The following is a 22,482-nucleotide window of genomic DNA, read 5'->3' on the forward strand; positions in this document are numbered from 1 at the left end:
TTCTTTTGGCAACGTAAGACGCGTACATCAAAACCACGTTGGCGCTTCACGTGATGGCCTTCGTCATTAACTTTTCGCCTGTTTTCAAAATGTTTCTACTTCGGGGTCATTTGTGGACGTCTGCGGTCACAAAACGGGCCTCCGAGTAAAACGACAAAGAACCTTCTGTGTGCCGTGGTAGTTTGAACGTCGTGCATGGTCTTTTGTATAGGCGAATACGTGTGACGTCAGCGTCTCCTCTCGTGTTTTGTTTTCATAGTAATCAAATTAAGGTAGTGACCCGGATGTCATATTGGTCGACTTAAGTGTATTATACATCGTAAGGATACAAAATACATTGGTGGCAGCCGTGTGCAATATAGTCACGACGCAATGGAAAACAGCATGCACTTAAGCGATACAACGAAAGGTCTCTTTACTGATTCGGCATTCGAGAGGTTTTACCAATCAATATTTCATCAATCAATCAATCAATCAATCAATCAAATCAGAAGAGCAGGAGAGTGAACGGCATCGTGAACTTGTGGATCGAGTAAGGTACAGAGAGCTTGAGCTACGACTTTGTATTGTGTTGCCTTCTTACGCTTGTTCGTGCCACTAAAACAAACATTGTTATCAATCAATAAATTGTAAGAACACATGGCACAGCCATGTTACCATGCCGACGCGTCAACACTTCGTTCGCATCTCAGTGAGCAAGGCCTGCCGACACAGTCGCACGCCGAGCCAACGAACGCTAGCAAACGACCATTGCCCCGACCGCGCGCAACTAATGTTTTAGCTGCGCCATATCAATTGCCGCACATGGAATTATAGATAAGCAACACAGTGGCGCGCGGCCTCCTGATCTGCGAACAATGTTTGTATACTGCGCGCCCTTTTCCGCGCGTGAACACGCATTGTTGCGAATAATGAATGCAAAGGGGGGCCATTCGACTCGCGAACGAGGGCGCCCCACTGCTTGTTTATACACGGCGAGGAGTATGCGCCTATAGTGCTGTTGCCGGCGAACAAATGGCTTGGCATTATAGCTTACGGGTGACAGGTGCTTGTAGAATAATGTCTATACGCAAATGGCGCGGTGTGCCTTCCTACAGCTAGTACACGCACTTGCATATCTCCCGGTCGATCTGTCTTGCCACTCGTCACATTAGTACCTCGTTGAAAGCGCCCCGCCGCAGTGATCTAGTGGCTAAGGTACTCGGCTGCTGACCCGCAGGTCGCGGGATTGAATCCCGGCTGCGGCGGCTGCGTTTCCGATGGAGGTGGAAATGTTGTAGGCCCGTGTGCTCAGATTTGGGTGCACGTTGAAGAACCCCAGGTGGTCGAAATTTCCGGAGCCCTCCACTACGGCGTCTCTCCTAATCATATGCTGGTTTTGGGACGTTAAACCCCCCAAATCAATCAACCTCGTTGAAAGCATTGAATCAGCAAGCGAGTCGTTTTTGCGATCGCGCGAACTGATATGTGAGCACGATAATAAAGGTGAGGCTGTAAAACAGCATCCATTCATGCTCCTCTTAATGACGTCGCTATACAAGAAGGTTATCAGAATGGCGAGTTCACGTTTAACGTTCATGTTCGCGTACATAACGAGAACACAAATTTTTGTCGGCAGAAAAGTCCGACTGTCTTGCAAGTTCGCTTTTGGATGCCGTGCAGCTTGCAATGATCTCCTTCTCGACAACCCCACATTCATGTGCCTCGTGACGAAATGGCTCAAAAAGCGCGAGTGCAAGTGACTGCATTGTATTTGCATTGTCCCAGCATCCCTCCCAGCGGCATGGCAAGAGGAGAGAGGGGAACGAGTGCAAGCAGGTGGTAGGAGAAAAGTGGAGAGAGTAAGGAGAAAAGTGGAGAGAGTAACGCTCAGCACGATCAACGCACAAAAAAAAGCACAAGAAAGTGCACGATCCCACGTGCTGTCTAACAAGTGAAGGTTTAATGGAAGAAACGTGTCACGTATATGCGAACATGAAGGCATAAAAAATGTTGACAACGCCCACCAACCACATAATAAAGTTTGCTGTAGATACGAAATCTGAGCATCTGTGAGAGCGATCAAAGGCTGGCTCACTGACTTGTATGCTGCTTTTATGATTTCTTATACGCTTCAGCAATTTCACGCGTGCGTTGGTCTCTGTGCCTCATCAACACAGCGGTTTTGTTTAACTCAGCTGTGCAGCCGCACTGCCGGCAATGGAGGGCAAGGTGCGAGGATTGTGTACCCTTCAGAGAGCTAGCGTGCGGCTGCATGCTAGCACACATGCTGGGTGCCCACTACGGCATTAATAAGAATAATTTCTGGGCAGTGGACCAGCATACACTAAGCTTTTTTTTCGTCATTCTGATGAGAAGCGTTGTATCCGCTAAATAAACACTTGCAAGGAATTTTGTGCCAATTGTTCATGCAGTGGCTGACAAAGATGAGGAAATGATGCCCAAAGTGGGTTGATTGATATGATTGATATGTGAGATTTAACGTTTCGAAACTACCATGTGATTGTGAAAGACGCCGTAGTGGACGACTCAGGAAATTTCGACCACCTATAGGGTTCTTTAACGTGCGCCCAAATCTGAGCATGCGGGCCTACAGCATTTTCGCCGCCATCGAAAATGCAGCTGCCGCAGTCGGGATTCGATACCGCGACACGTGGGTCAACAGCCGAGTACCTTAGCCACTAGATCACCTCGGCGGGGCATATACATATATTGTAGTGGGGAAGAGGGAGAGAGACAGTATCTAGTTGGAGCACCTGAAAGACGACTACGACGAAGAGCTGAGCTCGTGACAGTGACTGACGCCTCTTGAACCAGGCAGTTGGTCTTGAACCAGGCAGATAAACCCCCTTATAATTTGGTGGAGGTGCTGGGTAGTCTTCGATGCTGGAACTACGAAGTCGCACCTTACCTGCACGCAGACGGTATGGTATGTGTTAGATCCTGACTCGGGGTAGAATATTTTTATTCTTTATTTTATCTGCGTCCTTCACTATTTTTAGTCATAGACAAGATGGTGATTTTTCACTCACTACCAACGACATCTGCACCGTCGCCTACGCTTATGCAGACAGCAGAATAAGTGCCAAAATCTAGCTTTTAACGCTATCACGTTATCAAGTGCGCAGGGGTTGGAAAGAGGTTATACCGTCGCGAGTTATAAAGCCCCCTATTTTCTATTTAGGGGCGAAGCTCCTTATAGCGGCACCCCTTCGTCCCTCGTAGTCGTAGTAGTAGTCGTAGTGTGTAACCAGTCTTACATTTTTACCTCCAAGGTGGTGTCGGTGAGATATTTCTTCTGTGCGTTGTTGAACAATAAAAAATTCGCAGCGTGCGCGTTAACTAAAAGCCGAATTCTCCTGTCTCTCACTCCACCTTAGCAGCCATTGGCATGTACATTGAGCACTATCTGACAAGAAAGGGTTGCTACGTTATACTCGCAGCGTAACCTCCTTGGTTGTAGAAAGGTTTAGCGACCGTTGGGCCATGAATACAGTGAACTAGTATATACCATGAACTTGAGGTGGTTAAAGGTGGGAAGTAGACACGAAGTGCAAGCCGTAAGAAAGTGTGCGTGTGCCTCCTCTCGTTCAGTCCTTGGAATGTCCACTAGATGGCGGTGCATATGCGGAATATATTATGAAAAAATGCGAGATGGTGGTACTTGGAGTGTTTAATAGATGGACGAACAGACACAGAGACAGATGCATGAACGGACTCACAGGTGGCTGCACCGACTGATGGACGCATGGACGGACGTAGGGGCGGATGCATGGACGAACGCAGGGACGGACGCATGAACAGACGCACGCACGGACGGGCGACAGACGGACGCATGGACGGACGGAAGCAAGAACGAATGGACGGACGAATGCTTCGCCCCACTCTCCATCATTCACTCCGTGGATATCCTGCTATTTTTTTCCCCTTCTTGTGCGAGTTATGCTCTGCTTGTGAATAGTGATCATATAACCCGCAAGTATGTGAAGTTCTTGCTTCATACTCTACGGATGCGCTACATTTCTTCTGCACAGGCCTCTAGTGTATTCTCGTGTTATTGAGCCCGCCTCCTGTGGTGGAACAACTCAACTATTGTTTTTCAGAAAATGTGTGTTTTGGGGTGAATGCGAAAGAACAGCTGCGCGAGCGGACTTCATTGTTTCGATTGCCCAGCTGCGCGATATTTCTTCGGACCGCCTACAATAATGCCAGCATGGGCGTTGTAGGTTAATTAAATAAATAAATGAATAAATAAATAAAAGAAAGTGAGCTTTAATTTACGCAGCCACCCAAGGAAAGTACTTTTTGTGAAGTTATTTCCCTAACAGTGTCGCCCCAACAGGCGACTTTTGTGATACAGTGCATTGCCCACGGTTGTGCGTTCAGATGGGCTGCCGTAGCTCTATTTTCACAGTAGGCGTGCTGTGAGGCAGGGATTACGTGTCAGAAGATACTCTTTCTCCCTTCTCTCTCTCGCACTCTTTCTCTTTCATTCGATAGCGTTTTGCAGCACTCTTTCCCACGTTTTCTCCCCCTCCCTGCCACCTCTCTTTGGCAAGTACTAGTGTTGATTAACTGATGTAATGCGCACTATCTGTTATTTTTTTAGCTCGTGTGTCTTTCAGACTTTGGAGACGTCGAGCTTGCAGCTTGTTGCGGCAAGAACAGCAGTTTACGGTCGCGAATGCATTGCAGATGCATTCCCTAATCAGCAATGCAGTCGGTGGTGCAAGATACACGCAGCGGGTGTGACCACGACATAGCGTGGTTTTTTTACGCGCCGCTCCATACCGTAATTGGGTGGTGCGTTGAACCCGCAGGCGGTGGGTCGCTAAACCTGCGCTTGCTCTCTGCTATATGCTCGATCGAAGCCCAATCAATAAGAACGACGCAAGTTTCGAAGGCGTTGTGCGAATGGGCCCCGGAGAGCGTTCCGGAGACCACGCGAATAGCCGCTTGCTACCTCGCCCTTTTGATCGATGGCTCCCTTAATTACGTAAGCTGCCGGGCGCTGTACCGCGACAGTTTGGCGCGTCGGTTTGCAAGCTGCGGCTGACCACGAGAAAGCTTAAAGGAAGCAAAAACGCGTGTTTACATAGTAACGGTCGCCACAGAGTGAGAGAGAGGGAGAAATAGAAAGAAAGGAGAGAGCGATGTACAACATGGACTGGTCGGTGTCTTCGGGCACATAACATGCTTAGCGCAGTATGTCGCGGGATCGTGGTCGATTTGCGCGCCGTTTGCTTATTGATTTTTCTTTCTTTTTTGTTGACCCGGCCGAAGGCGAAAACAGACAAGCGGTCAAGGGCCGGAAAATTGTGGTATGGCGTGCTCCAAATAAAAGTCGTGAACAAGAAGATGAATGCGAGAGTCAGTCAAATAAACAAACAAGTAAACGGATCAATAAATGAACAAAAAAAAAGTAAGCAGGCAAACGTGCATCTAGGATATTGCTTGATATCAAAGTTACACACAGGGAATACGTACGTTTTTTTTGGTGGAGTTGAAATCCCGAACGGAGTCGTTCAGCTCTGAAGCCTTGTACTGTTGTTGAAGACGACGTTGCAAGATTTGGGTGGACGTTAAAGAACCACTGGTGGTCGAAAGTTCCGAAGCCCTCCACTATATACGGCGTCTCTCATAATCACATGGTGGTTTTGGGACGTTAAATTTCACATATCAACCAAGAGGACGTTACACAACTTCACTCGGAGCAGCCGTGTAACGTATCCGACTATTACAAAAAAAGAAGTGGCAGTTCGGCTTGTGTTTATGATGAGAAAAAAATTTTCTGTGGAAAGATGACGGTGCTGTGGCGTGCTTGAAGCATCGTCGACGTGTGAATAAATTTGTTCCCTTTCTTGGATTGAATGGCGTGATGCAAATTGCGCAACCTGACGGCTGGGTTCAGCGCAACATCTATGCTATAGAAGAGGGGAGAGGGCAAGCAAAATAACACTTTATTGCTGTTTTTTCTGTATGGGAAATTCAACCCACAAAAGACATTAAGAAACAACTAATGAACTTTAATACATTTATTTGCGAACGGTAGCACATGCGGAAGAATGAATAACAGTTCTGTTCTTCGACCAAAGTAGATAGAACTTCGTACAAACTGACAGTTATGGATCGATATTCGAAAGTCGCGACTGACTTTTTCATTGTCTTCCAGCGGCCATTCGCCCCAAAGCTTATTGGTGTACACGAAACATGTATACTTTTTTTTTCATTGGCGGCCTCCTCTCTAATACTTGTAACTGGGCTATAATGTCCGCCGCGACGATGTGGATGTTACGGAGCTTGGCTGTTCGCGGGTTGTATCCCGGCCGGGGTGGCCGCATTTAGACGGAGACGCTATGGTGGAGACCCGTGTGCTGTGTGTTGTCAGAGCGCGTCAAAGACCACCAGATCGTTAAATTTTCCGGAGCCCTCCACTACAGTGTCTCTAACCCCCGTATTCTAGAACGTCCCTTCACTCAACGCTTCACCTTCACTTGAGAAAGCCGATGGAAGCGCCGTCTCCAGGTTCGGCAAGTCACTGCATATCAGCGATAATCTGCGGCGATTCTTCAGTAGCGCAGCGTCATTTTCAGCCGAGCGGTGGCGCAGGGCTCAACTCTGTCAAGTGAAAGGTGGAAGTCGAGTCGAGGAGCGTTTGTAAATACAGGGGTAAGCCCCAGTACGTAGTTTTAGAACGTATATTCCCAAATAGTATGTTAACTTGGCTAGCATATCAAGCGAAGGTCGCATATTTTTATGAAGCTTTCTGAGCTATAGATTGTGCTGGCGCCCTTGAATGTACGTTGGCCACATGCGTATTTGTAGGGGCCGTTTTTAAATAATCGATGCTTTGTCTATGGTAGCCACGTTTCTAAAACAGGTTCTAGAACATGTCTAGAACGGTTCTGTAAACGTTGGATCGTAGTCTTGTCGGAAATCAACAATAATTTATGATGTGGCGATCTGATCTTTTATCGGTCACTCCCTGTTTCACGTTGCTACATTTCGCTCTCGTATTCCTCTATTGCACTTCATTGTTTCACGCATGGCATTGCTGGTAGAATAAAACGAAGAAAAAAAAGTGTAGCCCTGTTAAACACGCAGGTGAACGCCCTTCTCTTGGTATGCAGCAAGAAAAAAAGTTACGAGAGAGCATTGCGCAATATGATAAAAATAAATAAATAAAGACAAGTAAGAAAAGAAGAAAACAGAAAGAAAAATACTAGTCCGGACGCACAAACGCCAAGTTTGGCTTGGCCCCATTTTCTAGATCAAAAGTGGGCTTCTGTTTTTTTCGCTTTTTTGTTGTGGTGGTTGAAGATATCGAATATTCACTCCTGCAATGTAAGGGGAATCACAAGCTGCAACTTCGGGACGTCCAAAACAGTATTTTTGAACAGGTTCAATAGAGTATTTCACGCTGCGTGACAACTCTGGGCGCCTCCGTGTGATTACCGAGTTATTTCCGAACCTGTTGGTCGTGACTTCGAGCCATTGCATTTCCTTCGTATTCTCGTGACACGTTCGAGACCGATCGCGTGACTGCCGGCTCTGGTTGTGAGAGTACCGGTTTCAGTCTGGCTGGGAACGTGGTGTTTGGCTTTCCGGTGGGCGGGATGGGGGTAGGGGGTGTGCATGTCATGCTTGTTCCTAAATAGCCACGTGATGTGTGAACGGGACTTACTGTTGGGACAGCCATCAACGAGCAATTTTGAGAGGCCCGTAAAACGTACTGAAGGAAGTTTCATGCAAAAAAAAAAAAAAAAAGAGAGAGAGAGAGAGAGAGAGAGAGAGAGAGAGAGAGAGAGAGAGAGAGAGAGAGAGAGAGAGAATTGCCAGCTTGTTTTGCGTCAGTATTAGCCACGAATTTGTTGACTCATCAGACCTTTTCAGCATCATGTTTATTCCCAAAGAGAGAGAGAGAGAGTCATAGAACGAAAGAGAGGGAGAGAGAGAAAAGAATAATATGAAACTGAGTGTGTTTAACCAGATTTCGTTATATGGTTTACTACATTACGCTGGAGAGAGAACAAAGGAGGTCAAATAGACGGAAGAGGATAGCATATTACGATAAGACCTTTGAACAACAATCAGTTCATGACTAGATCCTCTTTTTACTGCGACAGCAAGTCTCATGCCGTTCTGGCTGCTTGGGAATGCTTCGTGTATGAAGAAGAAATGGTAGAGGAGGAAAGGCAGGAAGGTTAACCAGTCAAGGGAGGCTGGTTTGCTACCTTACACGCGGAGACGGGCAAGGGGGAGCTCGAAAGAGGGAGAGAAAAAAGGTGGGAAGAGACAAAAAGATAGCACGTGACAGCACACACACGAACATGCTGCCAGTTACACGACTGAATGTTTGCTTCGTGTATGAAGCTTCTCGTGCGGGATGCGTGCCTCGGTGACACGTAATCGTGAAAAATTTTCGCTTATGGTAACTGTCTTTATATGTCATTATTACTTCTTTTCATCGTGATCGTACTGTTAACGGACCTGCACGATCTGTACAGAACTATCTCTATTAGAAGTATTATGTGTGTCGAGACTACATGTATTAGACTCTGCCCTTGGGGCGTGTGCCAAATTAAGTTAACTTAAATTAATTATTTTATTGAACAGGCTTTTGGAGCCGTGGAGGCCATGTCGGACCGGACCTGCATTCATTCTCCACCAGGAGGACGGAAGCGGGTAGTCCACCTTTCCGCTGATGATTTGCTGTCATGCTGCAAATTCTGCGGAGATGGGTAAGAGAATGGCGTCGTTTTGCACTACTCGCTATCTGCTATTATTATCCTTTCGTATTTCCTTTTTTTAAGATTCAATGAAAACCAGGTTGTGTCAAAGAAACGAGCCCTCGAAAATTTCCTTGCTTTATTCATTTTTGAAGACGAGCTTACTATATTCGTCTGGAGCTGTGGTTACTTCAGCTTACAAAAAAAAAAAAAAAGAAACTTGCTTATCACCTGGTAAGCCTTGCATCAAGTGTGCATCGCAAACTACCAAACAGTCGTGGTTTACAGGGAGTCACATTGTCGTTGCGTTAGCTATTGTTAAACATACTGTGGTGATAACACATGAGACGCCTTCAGTATACAGGCTGTGCTAGAGGTAGATAACCAAAATAAAAAAATGGTCCATTAATAAGTTCCAGCCGCTGTTTTCCTACAGTCGTCACAGCCGTCACAATCACCATCTTCACAGCACCAAGGTTTTCGTTATCATCAGGTAGCAGTTGTCAACTACCGTCATGTTTTATTAGAATAGTCATTGAGCATAGTCATCACCATCTTCATCAGCTCGACTACCTCTATCCACCATTATCATCGTCACTCACGGCTCCATGTAACACTATCATTATTGTCACCACCAACACCAGCATCATGTCCGTCTCGGTGGATTAGGGGCTAGGGTGCTCAGCTGCTGAACCTAAGGTCGCGGGTTCGATTCCGGCCGCGCCGGTCACACTTCGATGGAGGCGGAAAGGTAGAGGTTCGTGTACTGTGCGATGTCTGTGCACGTTAAAGAACACCAGATGGTCAAAGGTTCCGGAGCCCTCCACTGCGGCGTCTCTCATAACCGTATCGTGGTTTTGGTGCGACGTGAAACCCTCCACAAATCACCACCACCACCACCACCACCACCACCACCACCACCACCACCACCACCACCACCACCACCACCACCATCATCATCATCATCATCACCACCATCATCATCATCATCACCATCATCATCATCATCATCACCACCATCATCAACATCACCATCATCATCATCATCATCATCATCATCACTACCATCATCATCATCATCACTGTCTTCTATCACCGCTATAGCGTTGTCATCATATTCATTGTCATCGAGACATGTGACGCCACATTACAAATACAAACACCACAGCGATCGAAGTAGCCGTATGCCTGTTCTCGAAATACAAGCAGCTGGAAGCAATATTAGCGTGAATGGTTTGCAGCCTAACGAACGGTACTGTTTCTTCAACCAGAAATAACTTGTTTAGACAGATCTGACAGCCTAATCTTCCAAGTTCACGCGGCTTAGTCTAGTATCTCTTTTACAATGCCACGTTCGAGAGTTCGAAAAGTTGAGCCATTGCGAGACCACTTGCGTAACTCGATCGAATGAAGCCTCACTTAAAGAAAAGAGCGAGAGGAGGCTTTGGGGCAACATCCTTACAGCCACTTAAAAAAAGAAGGCCGCCAGTTTAATTCAAGGAAGCCCAATTAACTGAAGCGACACGAGTTATCTCTTGCCTCGAAGGTACAGTTACGACGCGCAATAAACGACGTGGCAACGAAGCTTTTTTTTTGTCTTATCGGGATTTGAAACGTTCAAATGGCTCGGAAAGTTTTGTTGTACGCTCGCGGCGAAATCTGCGAAACAGCAGAATTGAAATCCAGAGCTCCATTGATCTACGTCCCTGCAGTTATAGACAATACTATTTCGCGCACACTTAAGGCACCAGCGAACGCCGATAAGAGCTAGCTACATGCAATACTTAAAGGGCCCCTCATCATGCTCCCAAAATACAAAAAAGAGCGCAATATTTTTTGCTGATATTTCTCGTCTTTCTTGGCGCACTACTGTGACGCAGACAGTAGTTCCTGTGACGTCTTCAGCGTACATGCTCTGGATTCGTTGATATACGCGAAATACCACGCGTGATTTGTCTCCTGCACTGCTTTGCCATGCAGACGCCCATCCGTTCTTTTGTCTCGCATGGATATTGTGCACAATCAACCGATCAATCTTCATTTTTTTGCGTTTACAACTGCGCAAGCGGCGATAACAGCGTGCAGCCGAGAAGCGTGAAATTTTGTTAGGCTCTGGCGCTTAGTGCTGATTTTATTCACGTACATTCAAGAACTAAGGGGCGAGGAGGGTGCATCGTGTCTATGAAAACGAGGAGAAAATCACCCCCTCGACTTTAAACCTGGGGTGTGGCCCTTTAACTTATACGAACTTAAGGTATTGTCTATTTTGCATAAATTGTTTAAATAATGTCAAAATTATTGATGCCGCCTCAAACACAAAAATTGTCCGTTGTCATCGGCGTTTCGCGGCATCGGTGGTAACGCGAGGGATAAAAATAAGTCATCTTCGCATGGCCACGTCACCATATGTCATGATTACGTCACAGATTGCTAATTTTGTGGCATAATTACGAATTCATCGTGGACGTCACTATGACGTCGCACCACGTTCCGTTTTATGGTGACATCATCATAGACGTCATCGCTCGATCGAAGGAGGGTTAATCACGGTGGCTGTATAGTAAAGCTTGCGCAGTGCAGAAAGCATGGAGGAAAAAAAATTGGGCCCGTATCTGCATGTTACACTGGAAATATCGTCGAAAGACGATAGTTTTGCGTCTGGAGAGAGTGAACAAAATTATTTGGTGTTCTGCGCAAGAAAAACGGTGAATGGTATTCTGGAGGCGCTGCGGTAGAGTGCCTCAAGCGTGAGCGCTATCTGGCAGTTATCCTGGAAAACGGGGCGCACGCCTTGCGCGCCCCTCTCTGAGGTGATAAGGTGTAGAACGCAAGGCGACGGGTAGGTGCCACTACCGTGTCGTCTTAGCAAAGCGTTGGAAACACTTGCCGTTTCGTGCAAGCGTTGCATGGCCAGCGCAGCTTTATAAAGGCTACGATCCTTAAAATTACTTAATTATGCCTTTTCTAGTAAGAAATACACATACGTAATACTGGCGTGTTGTTATGGTGCCTTAGATATATACAATAATTGCTTTATAATTGACGATCCCACAAGTATGAACGCTGTACCTTGAGCAATATTGGTGGGCGCTGCGGATGGGGTCGGCCGTTTAGAGTATCGTTTGGTCACTTTGGAGCCATTTAGGGTACCATTAAAGGTGGGCAGACAGACAGACAGACCAAAATATTTGCGTCGAAGGACCCCAAGAAAGACCATCGTCTTTAAAAAAATTGGCAGCATATCCACGGAGTGAATGATAGAGAGTGGGGCGAAGCATTCGTCCGTCCATTCGTTCTTGCTTCCGTCCATCCATGCGTCCGTCTGTGTGACCATCGATGCGTCCATCCGCCCGTCCGTCCGTGCGTCTGTTCGTGCATCCGCCCCTGCGTCCGTTCATGCGTCCATCCATGCATCTGTCTGTGTGTCCGTTCGTCCATCTATTCAACACTCCAAGTACCAGCATCTCGCATCTTTTCATCATGTATTCCCCATATAGAAGCACCGCCATCCAGCGGAAATTCCAAGGACTAAACGAGAGGTGGCCCACGCACACTTTCTTACGGCTTGCGCTTCGGGTCTACTTACCACCTTTAATCACCTCGAGTTCATGGTATTTACTAGTTCACTGTATTCATGGCACTGCGGCCCAACGCTCGCTAAACCTTTCTAAAACTAAGGAGGTTACACCCAGAGAGTATAACGTAGCAACCCTTTCTTGTCAAATAGTGCTCAATGTACATACCAATGGCTACTAATGGGGATCGCAGCGTGCGCGTTAACTAAAAGTCGAATGCTCCTGTCTCTCATTCCCCGTTAGCAACCATTGGCATGTACATTGAGCACTTTTTTTATTGTTCAACAACGCACAGTAAAAATCTCCCACCGGCACCACCTTGGAGGTCAAAATGTAACAATTGTTACACACCACGAACTCGAGGAACGAACGGGTGCCGCTATAAGGAGCTTCGCCCCTAAAACAAAGGAGGGAGCGTGACCTCACGCAGCGAGCCTTAGCAAGCCATGCCGTTTTGAAGCCAGCGTTGTTGGTCCAACACGCCCCGCCGCGGTGGTCTAGTGGCTTATAGGTACTAGGCTGCTGACCCGCAGGTCGCGGGATCGACTCCCGGCGGCGGCGGCTGCATTTTCGATGGAGGCGGAAATGTTGCAGGCCCGTGTGCTCAAATTTGGGTGCACGTTAAAGAAACACAGCCGAGCACCGTTCACGTCACCGTGCGCAGCAACCAGGTGAGACCTACACGGGCTACATTGAAGATGTGTTGCATCTATGCAACCGCATCAACTCTACCATGCCTGAGGAAGAAAAAACCCGGCACATATAGAAAGGCATTGACGACGGCGCCTTTCAGATGTTGCTCGCGAGAAATCCCCCCACAATTGCTGTCCTCGTTCCCCTCTGTCAAAGCTTCGATGAATTGCGTAGGCAGCGCGCAATTGCTCGTCAAGCCCTCACGACGCCAGACACGCTCGCAAGCTTGCACCTAGCTGCCCATCCTACCGATCAGCAGCCGCTGCTTTCGACAATCAAGGACTTCGTCCGCGAAGAGGTAGCGCGCCAGCTGTCACTGCTGCCACTGACACATGAGCCCACGCAAGCTTTGGCACCGGACCTCCAACACGTCATTCGGACCCAAGTCGCTGAAGCCCTTCCGCCGGTGCATCAGCAACCACCAGTCACTACGCCTCTCACGTACGCCGCCGTCGCTGCTCGTCCTACGCAACAGCGTATGCCATATGCTCAACCTGCCACGCCACCCTATGTCGTGCCTACAACCCCAATTGCTGCGCCGTATCCCTACGCGAGATCTTCAGCTCCATTTTACCGTCGCTCAGACGCTTGGAGGACGCCGGATAATAGGCCCATCTGTTTCGCCTGTGGTATCGCTGGACACGTCGCCCGCCACTGTCGCCGCGATCCCCCTCCAGTCGACACTGTGGGCAGGTCAATGGCGTCGTCGTCTAGGACGCCATCAAGGTACACCACTGACGGTCCTCGACCCTACGCAAACCATCGGTCACCATCGCCCCGACGACGCTCCCTGTCACCTATGCGTCGCCGACCTGCTACGGAAGAGGGAAACTGATCGCTGCAGCTCCGGAGGCAACAGCTGCATACAATTCGAACTGCTTAAGGCCTCCATCTTTCTTGCCGCAAAACGTTATTGACGTCAATGTTGAGGGGACCGCCGCACAAGCGCTAATCGACACAGGGGCCGCCGTTTCCATAATCTGTGAGACCTTATGCCGCAAGTTGAAAAAGGTGACGACGCCTCTTTCGGGCCTGATGCTCCACACGGCCAACTCGCAGTGCATAGAACCTACAGCTGTGTGCACTGCACGTGTCATTATCCAAGGTGAACTTTATGCCATTGAATTTTTTGTGTTGGCATCATGCTCCCACGAAGTCATTCTTGGATGGGACTTTCTTTCGCGTCATCGGGCCATCATAGATTGCTCAATTATAGTGCTTAGGGAGATATCACTTTTCTCTGATGAAATTGATATACTGACGAGAAGGCGTAGTGATAATTCAGTTAAGGCACAGCTCATGCGCTGAAATGCTCGCATTTGTTATGTGCGCTTGCAGCGGGTCAGCTAATATTAAACGAACATGAATGTAGGTAAGCCACGTTTGAATTAAAAAGCCGCTTCACGTTCACCGGTATCACGTTTCTGATTGGACAAACGAAGTAGCTACAAATGAATATTTAAATAGTGTATGCTCTGAAACACAGGACAGCTAGCGATTCTAACAAGATAAATGTTAGTGGGAAGATTTACCGTTGAAGGAACATGCAGTGACCAAGAAAGAGAAGTTTCAAGATGCGTAGCCATCGTTCCTGCAGAAAAACTCGTCATCGTTTATATTAGTACAAGACCTGTAAGTTAACAACTTACAAGTAATCTTCTTAAAATGCTCGCACCGGGTCGAACTGCTGTTCGAATTTCGTGGTTTGATTCAGTCATTTGAGTGAAAACATAGTGCTCAGTCTTCGAGAGTGACCGCGTGGTTGCTTGGTCCCGGAATACGAACGCCTCCGGCCCAAATCACGTAATCTCCCAATGTGACTCGCGCATCGTTTAGAAAAAATTTATTGCCACAAACGTCAATAACACTCAACAGAACATTTCCTTCTTAGACATACTCTAACGATGATGACAAAACAGACGTCATTTACATGAACGCGCATTCCAAGAGGCCAGGAAGATTGTTACCAATGTTAGTGACGAATTATGCCACGAACAAGCTTGATTCTCTTTACAAGACTGCACAAGCAGTTTAGTTTACAGTCACCAAATCCACTTCTCACAATGTGCAATTGTCCCACCGGCACCATGCGTGTATGCACATACTGCGGCGAATAACATGGCACGTCACATACTATACCTATTCTGCGATTAGGCGCGAACACATCTTGCCAAACCTCAGCTCACATGCACTACACTTTTACACCTACAGGTACGTGCAGGATACATCATAAGGGGGAAGGGCAACTATCCTCCCTTCCTCCACATCCCGTAGCTCGCTCAGATGATTAGGGAAGGGGGGTCCCCTTTCTCTTTGCTCCCCCTGTGTGCGCTTGGCTATGCTCACCCCAGGAGTCCGACAATGGCTATCACACTGGCAGCTACACAGTGCCTTGCTAACATGCGAGGTACAATTGTCCCGACGAAGAAACGTCGTCGTGCTAAAACGAACAGGTGTCAGGCTGAGCTCTTTCTCGTTGGCGCGCTATCGACCATTCCCCCACGAAAGAATTTCAGGCTCCGTGCCCGTCTTTGAGGAGATTGCATGGCTCCAGCTGTAGCCGTTAGAGGAAGAACGCTTTTGTTTAAGGTAATTAAAAATAGATCAGTCATTTCAGTTACTTTCCATACGTGATCATCGTCTTTTTTTCAAGAACTTGATCTGTCTGCATGGCAGCCGTATGTACTTGAAATTGACCCTTGATATAAACTCCAGCCACCATGTTGCATAAGGTTTCGTAAGAGTCATCATGCTAAGTGGGGTGTTCTTGTTCTATTCGCGTAGCCATTGCGCAATATAAAAAACAAAAAAACAAAACATAGGTAAATAGCGGTATTGAAAGACATGAAGTTGCACCTGTTTCTTGTTAAATTAGGACTCCCTCACTGTGTATGCCTGCAAGTATAGTTGTGCAATGGCGTTATGCAATTCTTTACCGGTCTCCCCTGCGCCTTTTTGATTTCAAAAAAGAGAAGAGCAAGGAGAAATCGAAACTTGAATCGCGTAGCTGATTCCAGGATCCCTCCGTTATGCATAAGTTGCTGCGGCAGTCTGTTTGCGCTTAGGAGATGAGAAGAAGCGAGCGCGAGGCGGCGGCGATCGCGGAACAAAGTCGTCGAGGGGAACCATTTGGCTAAGCACCATCGGATGACCCGACGCATTAGTCGGTGCCATTCCACGGCTACGCGTTTAGAACACTCGATATTTCTGACGCGCCAATGGAGACTCTGAATTCGCCTGTACTTCCTTAGTATGTCTTTTCCAGGCCTGGAATGAGCAGTAACCCTGCTGAAACGTTCCTGTGCGATGTCCAATTATTCCGTATGTTTCCGTAAGAATATTACGGAAATATATGGAAAATATAAGGAAAATATACAACAAACATATGGATTCCGTATGGAAACATATGGAATTATTGGACTCGCATACGGAACGTTTCAGTAGGGTTAAGCTATTAACGGGGCGCGTGCGCCTCGGAACTTGTTCATCTTCATTCTAACACATGGTCGTACCCAGGAGAAAGTGGCCGCGTGCTGAGAAATAGAAGTTACTAATAAAGAGAAGTGAGAATTAGGAAAAAAAAATTGAACTCAATTCAATTCACTTTATTTGCTGTTCTGGAAGGAAGAAGGCATACCGAAAACTGGGGTGTTAGATTGACAGAACATTCCAATTTCGTAAAAGATGGCAGCAGCAATGCAGGCATCAGAGTACTCGTAAAAAAAAAAAAACCTTAAGCATCATGTGTTCTTTTATTAAAAACAACACGTTGTCTTGCATTAAGAAATAACAACAGTAAAATTAAATGTCGGTGAGGTGGTAACTGCGACAAAAATTTCTTCCCATCTAGCACGCATTCGTAGCTGCGCACATGCCACTGGATACTGATCAACTTCAGTAATAATCGTTAGGGTTTTACGTCCCGAAACTGTCATATGACCACGCGAGAGACTGTAGATTATGACCCTCTGGTGCTCTTTAACGTGCTCCCAAATCTAAGCACACGGGCCTCTAAGACATCAAATTCATTTAGGTGCATCTGCTGCGGCCGGGATTCAAACCTACGACCTTTGGGTCAGCAGTTGAGCGTGGTAATCACTGTGCCACCGAGGCGGACGGATAATTAAAAGACTTCGTTTTACGGAATCAACAAGATGCACCCACTCGTGCAACCGAATCTCGGAGTTATAAAAAGAGAAATCACAGATTGTTAGTTCTCCTGCAAATGAAGCACAAGTTTGAAGATGAAGACCTGCCCGCTAACAGCCAATGAAAAAGAAGAAGAGGGACATTTACAGTGGAAGCTGGACAGCGTTACCTCGTACTAAGGGAAAAAAAAGGGCATTTATCGCAGCGTTTCGTAGAAAACGTAAATGCCTCGAAATAGACCGAATAAAATGTGTCGGTCGATGCAGTGCACTTCAACGATGAAAATCTGTTTTAAACGAGCGTTAATCGGAAAGTAAAAAGATGGTAGAGTATAGAGACAGTGGGTCCAAATAGAGGCAAGGAGGTTGGAACATAACCTATTATTTCTCCTCACGAGCTCACGGAAAGACAATTTCGAAGCTATTTCCTGACAAAATTTTTGTTCGCTACAAAATATTTTTTTTCTTCTCTCGATGCCTTCCACTTAAGCCTCCCGGTAAGAAAACTCCAGCGACTTCATTGGCCAATAGTATAAGGACGGCACTGGATATTGTACAATTCTATCAGGACAGTTGCAATCATCATTGTGAATTTTCATGAGGTCAGTAACACAATGTCCTCTAGCAAGGACGTTGTACAATTGCCCTGGTGCAAATTTACGACGTCTATCACTCTGTCTGAAGGCTGAATGGGCCCTTCCTATAACACATTGAGATTTATAACCCCCTTGATAACGTGCATGGTACCAATTAATTAACAGAGTGCAAATAATAGTATGCGATACTGAAACAGTTTTGTTTTATACAATCAACAAGACGTACCCAGTCCTTCGATAGCCCTGCAACTAACTGGGCTGCAGAATGCCAAACTGTACAAGATGTTCTGTGGAATAACACAGGTGCAACGGAGGCTTCCCGGGCTCAGCATGGAATTTCTGGGTGAAGAGGGGCATCGTCACGGGTGGCAATTACGACTCGGACGACGGCTGCATGCCGTACCCGATCAAGGCGTGTGACCATCACATCAACGGCACACTGGGTCCCTGCGACAAGAAGATCCCGCCCACACCACGCTGTGTGCACATGTGTCGCAAGGGTTACGACGTGCACTATGACGACGACAAGCACTATGGTGAGCGGGAACGTTGAAATTCGAATATCAACGCGCACTTCGTAATGATAAAAAGCTGGCTCTTTTACGCAATGAGACGTGGTGCAATGCTTGAGACACGTCAATTGCTTCGCGTATTGCCTCGTACGTACAAAACATGCAAAAAAAAAACAGCAAAGATGATGAGATCAAAATTGCCAATAGGCAACTCGACTGGACCCTGTACTCCCCGTACACTTACAGAAGAAACATGACAAGAATTCACAGCAAGTACAATTTTTGAAATATTGAAATAGAAATGCACAGAGCAAAACTATCAAGATCAGAAAGAAGCACAGATTTTCCCGTAAAACAGAAGTAAGGTTAACATTCATAATAACAGTTGAAGTATTACGTTTTTAGAAATATAACGTATGTTTGTACCGAATAAGTTTTATTTATACAGGACGTAGTCAGGCTGATGATAATTTAGCGTTGAAGGAAGACAGTAGAAAAGTGTTTTAAGACCATGGTGTGTCTGTGGTCAAGCTACCCAATGTTCTTCGCATTAAAATACTGAAAACGATGCTTTCGTTTTATTCGTGAACAGGCAAGAGTGGTTACTCAGTGCCATCGACGGAAGAGCAGATCCAAGCTGAGATCATGACCAACGGTCCAGTGGAGGCAGACTTCACCGTCTACGCTGACTTCGTCCACTACAAATCTGGTGCGTACATGGTCGACTAGGACGCAGCGGCCTCACATTTATGTCAGAGATCATAGCCCTCAAATTAGTGTAGAGAAAAAAAATTCTAACATATTGTTACGCCACGTATGTGCCGGACGAAGAAGGAAAAAGAAGCAAGGGGTGTGGAAGAAGAAGATCATCATCATCTGCCTGCGCCGATACGGCTCGTCCCTCGAACCGTGTATCAATAAACCCCCAGACGCCTACTGAGGTCGTAACAGAGTGGTGGAGGTGCTGGGTATAGGAACCAACGACGGGACCGCTACCCCTCGGATTTCGCCGGAGTCGTCGCCTCGCCGGCCTGCCTCCTTCTTTGGCCATCATGCCTGACGAAACAGAAGCTCGGGAACCAGTCCCCAGCAGTTCTTGGCCGTATCACAGAGAGCCACGAACCTTCTCCGGGAGGGCCAATGACGACGTGGACTCATGGCTCAAACATTTCAAGCGAGTAAGCAACTGCAACAAATGGGATGCTGCCTCCCAACTGTCACGCGTTGTTTTCTACCTCACTGATGTTGCCCTCGTTTGGTATGAGAACCATGAAGATATTCTGACAACATGGGAACGCTTTGTTGAAGAAATCAAGAAGTGTTTCGGCAACTCAGCTGCAAAAAAGAAGCTTGCCGAGCAGAGTCTTGCACAGAGGGCCCAGCTATCCGGTGAGACCTGCACCGTGTATACTGAAGAGATTTTGAGGCTGTGTAGGGAAGTCGATTCCAGCATGTCGGAAGAGGACAAGGTGGGGCATTTGCTGAAGGGAATTGCAGAAGATGTTTACAACTTCCTTATTAGCAGGGAAAGCCTGACTTCAGTGTCTGACGTTGTACGGCACTGCCGCACGTTTGAAACCCTGAAGCAGCGCAGAATAGCGCCTAAGTTTGGTCGTCTGGCAAATGTCACCTCAGTAGCCAGCATAGAAGCGGCCTCAACTGGTGACCTTTCGGCAACCATCCGCCAAATTGTTCGGGAAGAGTTACTCAGACATGGCGAAATGACACGTGAACGGGCAGCTGCCACGTCTCCATCCTATTTCCCGCAGGACACCACTGCCCCACAGCTTACAGTTTATGAACATCCATCCGTCAACGCAACGGAGGTTGCAGGGCCTCGGCGTATTCAGCAGTCAAGTCCGGTTTTTTACGAGCGATCACAGTACCCTCAACGTTTCCGTTCCGTACGCCCATACCACCCACCGACAACTGATTTCATTGAATCTCGGGCTTACGCGAACGCTCGCAGACGTGAACACTTCGAAGAACGGCGACGACCTCGTCCTGCGCCTGTGTGCTACAACTGTGGTCTGACTGGTCACATATCGAGGTATTGCGATCGTTCGCGCATACCACGCTATGATCAGTGGACAAGCTTGACCGATAAACCTGCTGTCCCACCTTTTCAAGGACACTGGCCCACCGACTCAAGACCCGGCAGCAGCTTCTGGCACGGACACTGGCGTAACATTGAAAACAGTGACAGTGCGTTCGACGCATTAGTGGAGCCCTTTCATCTCAGTTGCATTAAGAAGAACACATTGGTGCCGCATTGCATAGTGTCACTCGTTCAAGGACGCACAGGACTATGGGCGGTAAACTGTTCAGCTGAGTCGGTGGTTCTACCAGGAGGACTGAAGCTTGCCAAGTTCAAAACATACTCACCGATGGCAGTGGCTGCCCTCAGTGATGCTCCAGGTGGGGCCTCAGCCAATACTTCTACGGCCGATTCAAAACTTTTACCTATGATCGACAAGTCACTTACTACTGACAAACGCCGCATGCTTCTGGACGTTTTGTCGAAATACGTGGCGATTTTCGATTTTTCCCATGACCATGCGCCCTCGATTCCCGCGTCTCGGATTCTCCACAGGATAAACACGGGAACAGCACAGCCCATCCGCCAGAAACCCTACCGAGTGTCGCCGTCTGAGCGCAAGATAATTGATGAACAAGTGCGTGATATGCTGCAGAAGGGTGTCATTCGAGAATCATCGAGTCCTTGGGCGGCTCCCGTGATTCTAGTCAAAAAGAAGGATGGTACCTGGAGATTCTGTGTGGACTATCGCCGTCTAAACTCCGTCACAAAGAGAGATGTCTACCCTCTCCCACGCATTGATGACGCTCTAGACTGCCTCCATTCAGCATCCTACTTTTCGTCCATAGACTTACGCTCAGGCTATTGGCAAATACCTGTGCATTCAATGGACAAAGAAAAGACGGCTTTCGTTACTCCGGATGGACTATATGAATTTAACGTGATGCCTTTTGGTCTATGTAACGCGCCCGCTACATTTGAAAGATTCATGGACACCATTCTGCGCGGCCTGAAGTGGAACATCTGTATGTGTTATCTTGACGACGTTGTTATCTTCGGGCGTACATTCAGTGAACATAACGAAAGGGTAGAGCTGGTTTTGAAATGTATTCGAAATGCTGGCTTGGTTCTTAATGCAAAGAAGTGTCATTTCGGAGCTCGACAAACACTGGTGCTGGGACATCTCGTCAACAAGGATGGCATCAGGCCCGACCCGAATAAGACGGCGGCTGTTAGAGCTTTTAAACCACCTGGCTCAGTGAAGGAGCTTCGGAGCTTCTTGGGCCTCTGCTCTTACTTTCGCCGATTTATTCCCGCCTTTGCAGAAGTTGCCTTTCCACTGACCTGTCTTCTCCGCCAAGGTGCTAGTTTTGAATGGACTCCTGATTGTGAAACTTCTTTCAACCAACTGAAGTTCTTGCTCACGTCGCAGCCTATCCTGCGGCACTTCGATCCTTCTGCGGCGACTGAAGTTCACACCGACGCAAGCGGCATTGGCATAGGTGCAGTCCTCATACAGCGATGTAATCAAGTGGAACACGTAATCGCATATGCCAGTCGTACTTTAAGTAAGCCGGAACGCAATTACACTGTGACCGAACAAGAATGCCTTGCACTCGTCTTCGCTGTGCAGCGATTCCGCTCATACCTATACGGTCGTCCTTTCCAAGTAGTTACGGATCATCATTCTTTGTGCTGGCTTATCAACCTTCGGGATCCGTCAGGCCGTCTAGCACGCTGGGCCCTCCGGCTGCAAGAGTACAACTTCACGGTATCGTACAAGAGCGGCAAAAAACACGCGGACGCAGACTGCCTTTCAAGGATGCCAGTTGATGCTACAGTTTGCGACGCTGACGATTTCGATCATCTGATTGCGTCCGTAGCACCAGCGTTCCCGGATAAGGCCACCTTTGAAACTGAGCAGCGGAAGGACGTGAGTTTGAATCCGTTATTCGTGATCGCACAAGCATCCACTCCGGAAAGCCGCTTTTGCGTCCGTGATGGTCTACTGTACAAGAAATCCATCTCCGGCACCGGTTCCCGCTTCCTGCTGGTGGTTCCAGAGGCACTACGGTCATCTGTTTTGTACGCCATGCATGATGACGCCACTTCAGGTCACCTCGGAACGACGCGCACTCTTCATCGTACCCAGGAACGCTTCTACTGGCCACGTATGCGCCAGTCAGTTGAG

General features: G+C 47.5%; 1 protein-coding gene across 2 annotated transcripts in view; it reads left to right on the plus strand.

Annotated features, from left to right (window-relative positions):
• The window catches only part of LOC119188261 (cathepsin B), a 34,126-nt gene that overhangs the window by 5,896 nt on the left and 5,748 nt on the right, over positions 1 to 22,482 (plus strand). Inside the window, exons 3-5 of one of the 2 annotated variants that reach the window (XM_075895836.1) lie at positions 8,617 to 8,741; positions 18,045 to 18,277; positions 18,846 to 18,962. In XM_075895836.1, the coding sequence (XP_075751951.1) occupies positions 8,617 to 8,741; positions 18,045 to 18,277; positions 18,846 to 18,962 (475 nt within the window). The remainder of the gene's footprint in view (positions 1 to 8,616; positions 8,742 to 18,044; positions 18,278 to 18,845; positions 18,963 to 22,482) is intronic. The other variant, XM_075895839.1, reaches the window with a different exon arrangement.

The sequence above is a fragment of the Rhipicephalus microplus genome, chromosome 1, assembly GCF_043290135.1.
Source record: "Rhipicephalus microplus isolate Deutch F79 chromosome 1, USDA_Rmic, whole genome shotgun sequence".
NCBI lineage: Eukaryota > Metazoa > Arthropoda > Arachnida > Ixodida > Ixodidae > Rhipicephalus > Rhipicephalus microplus.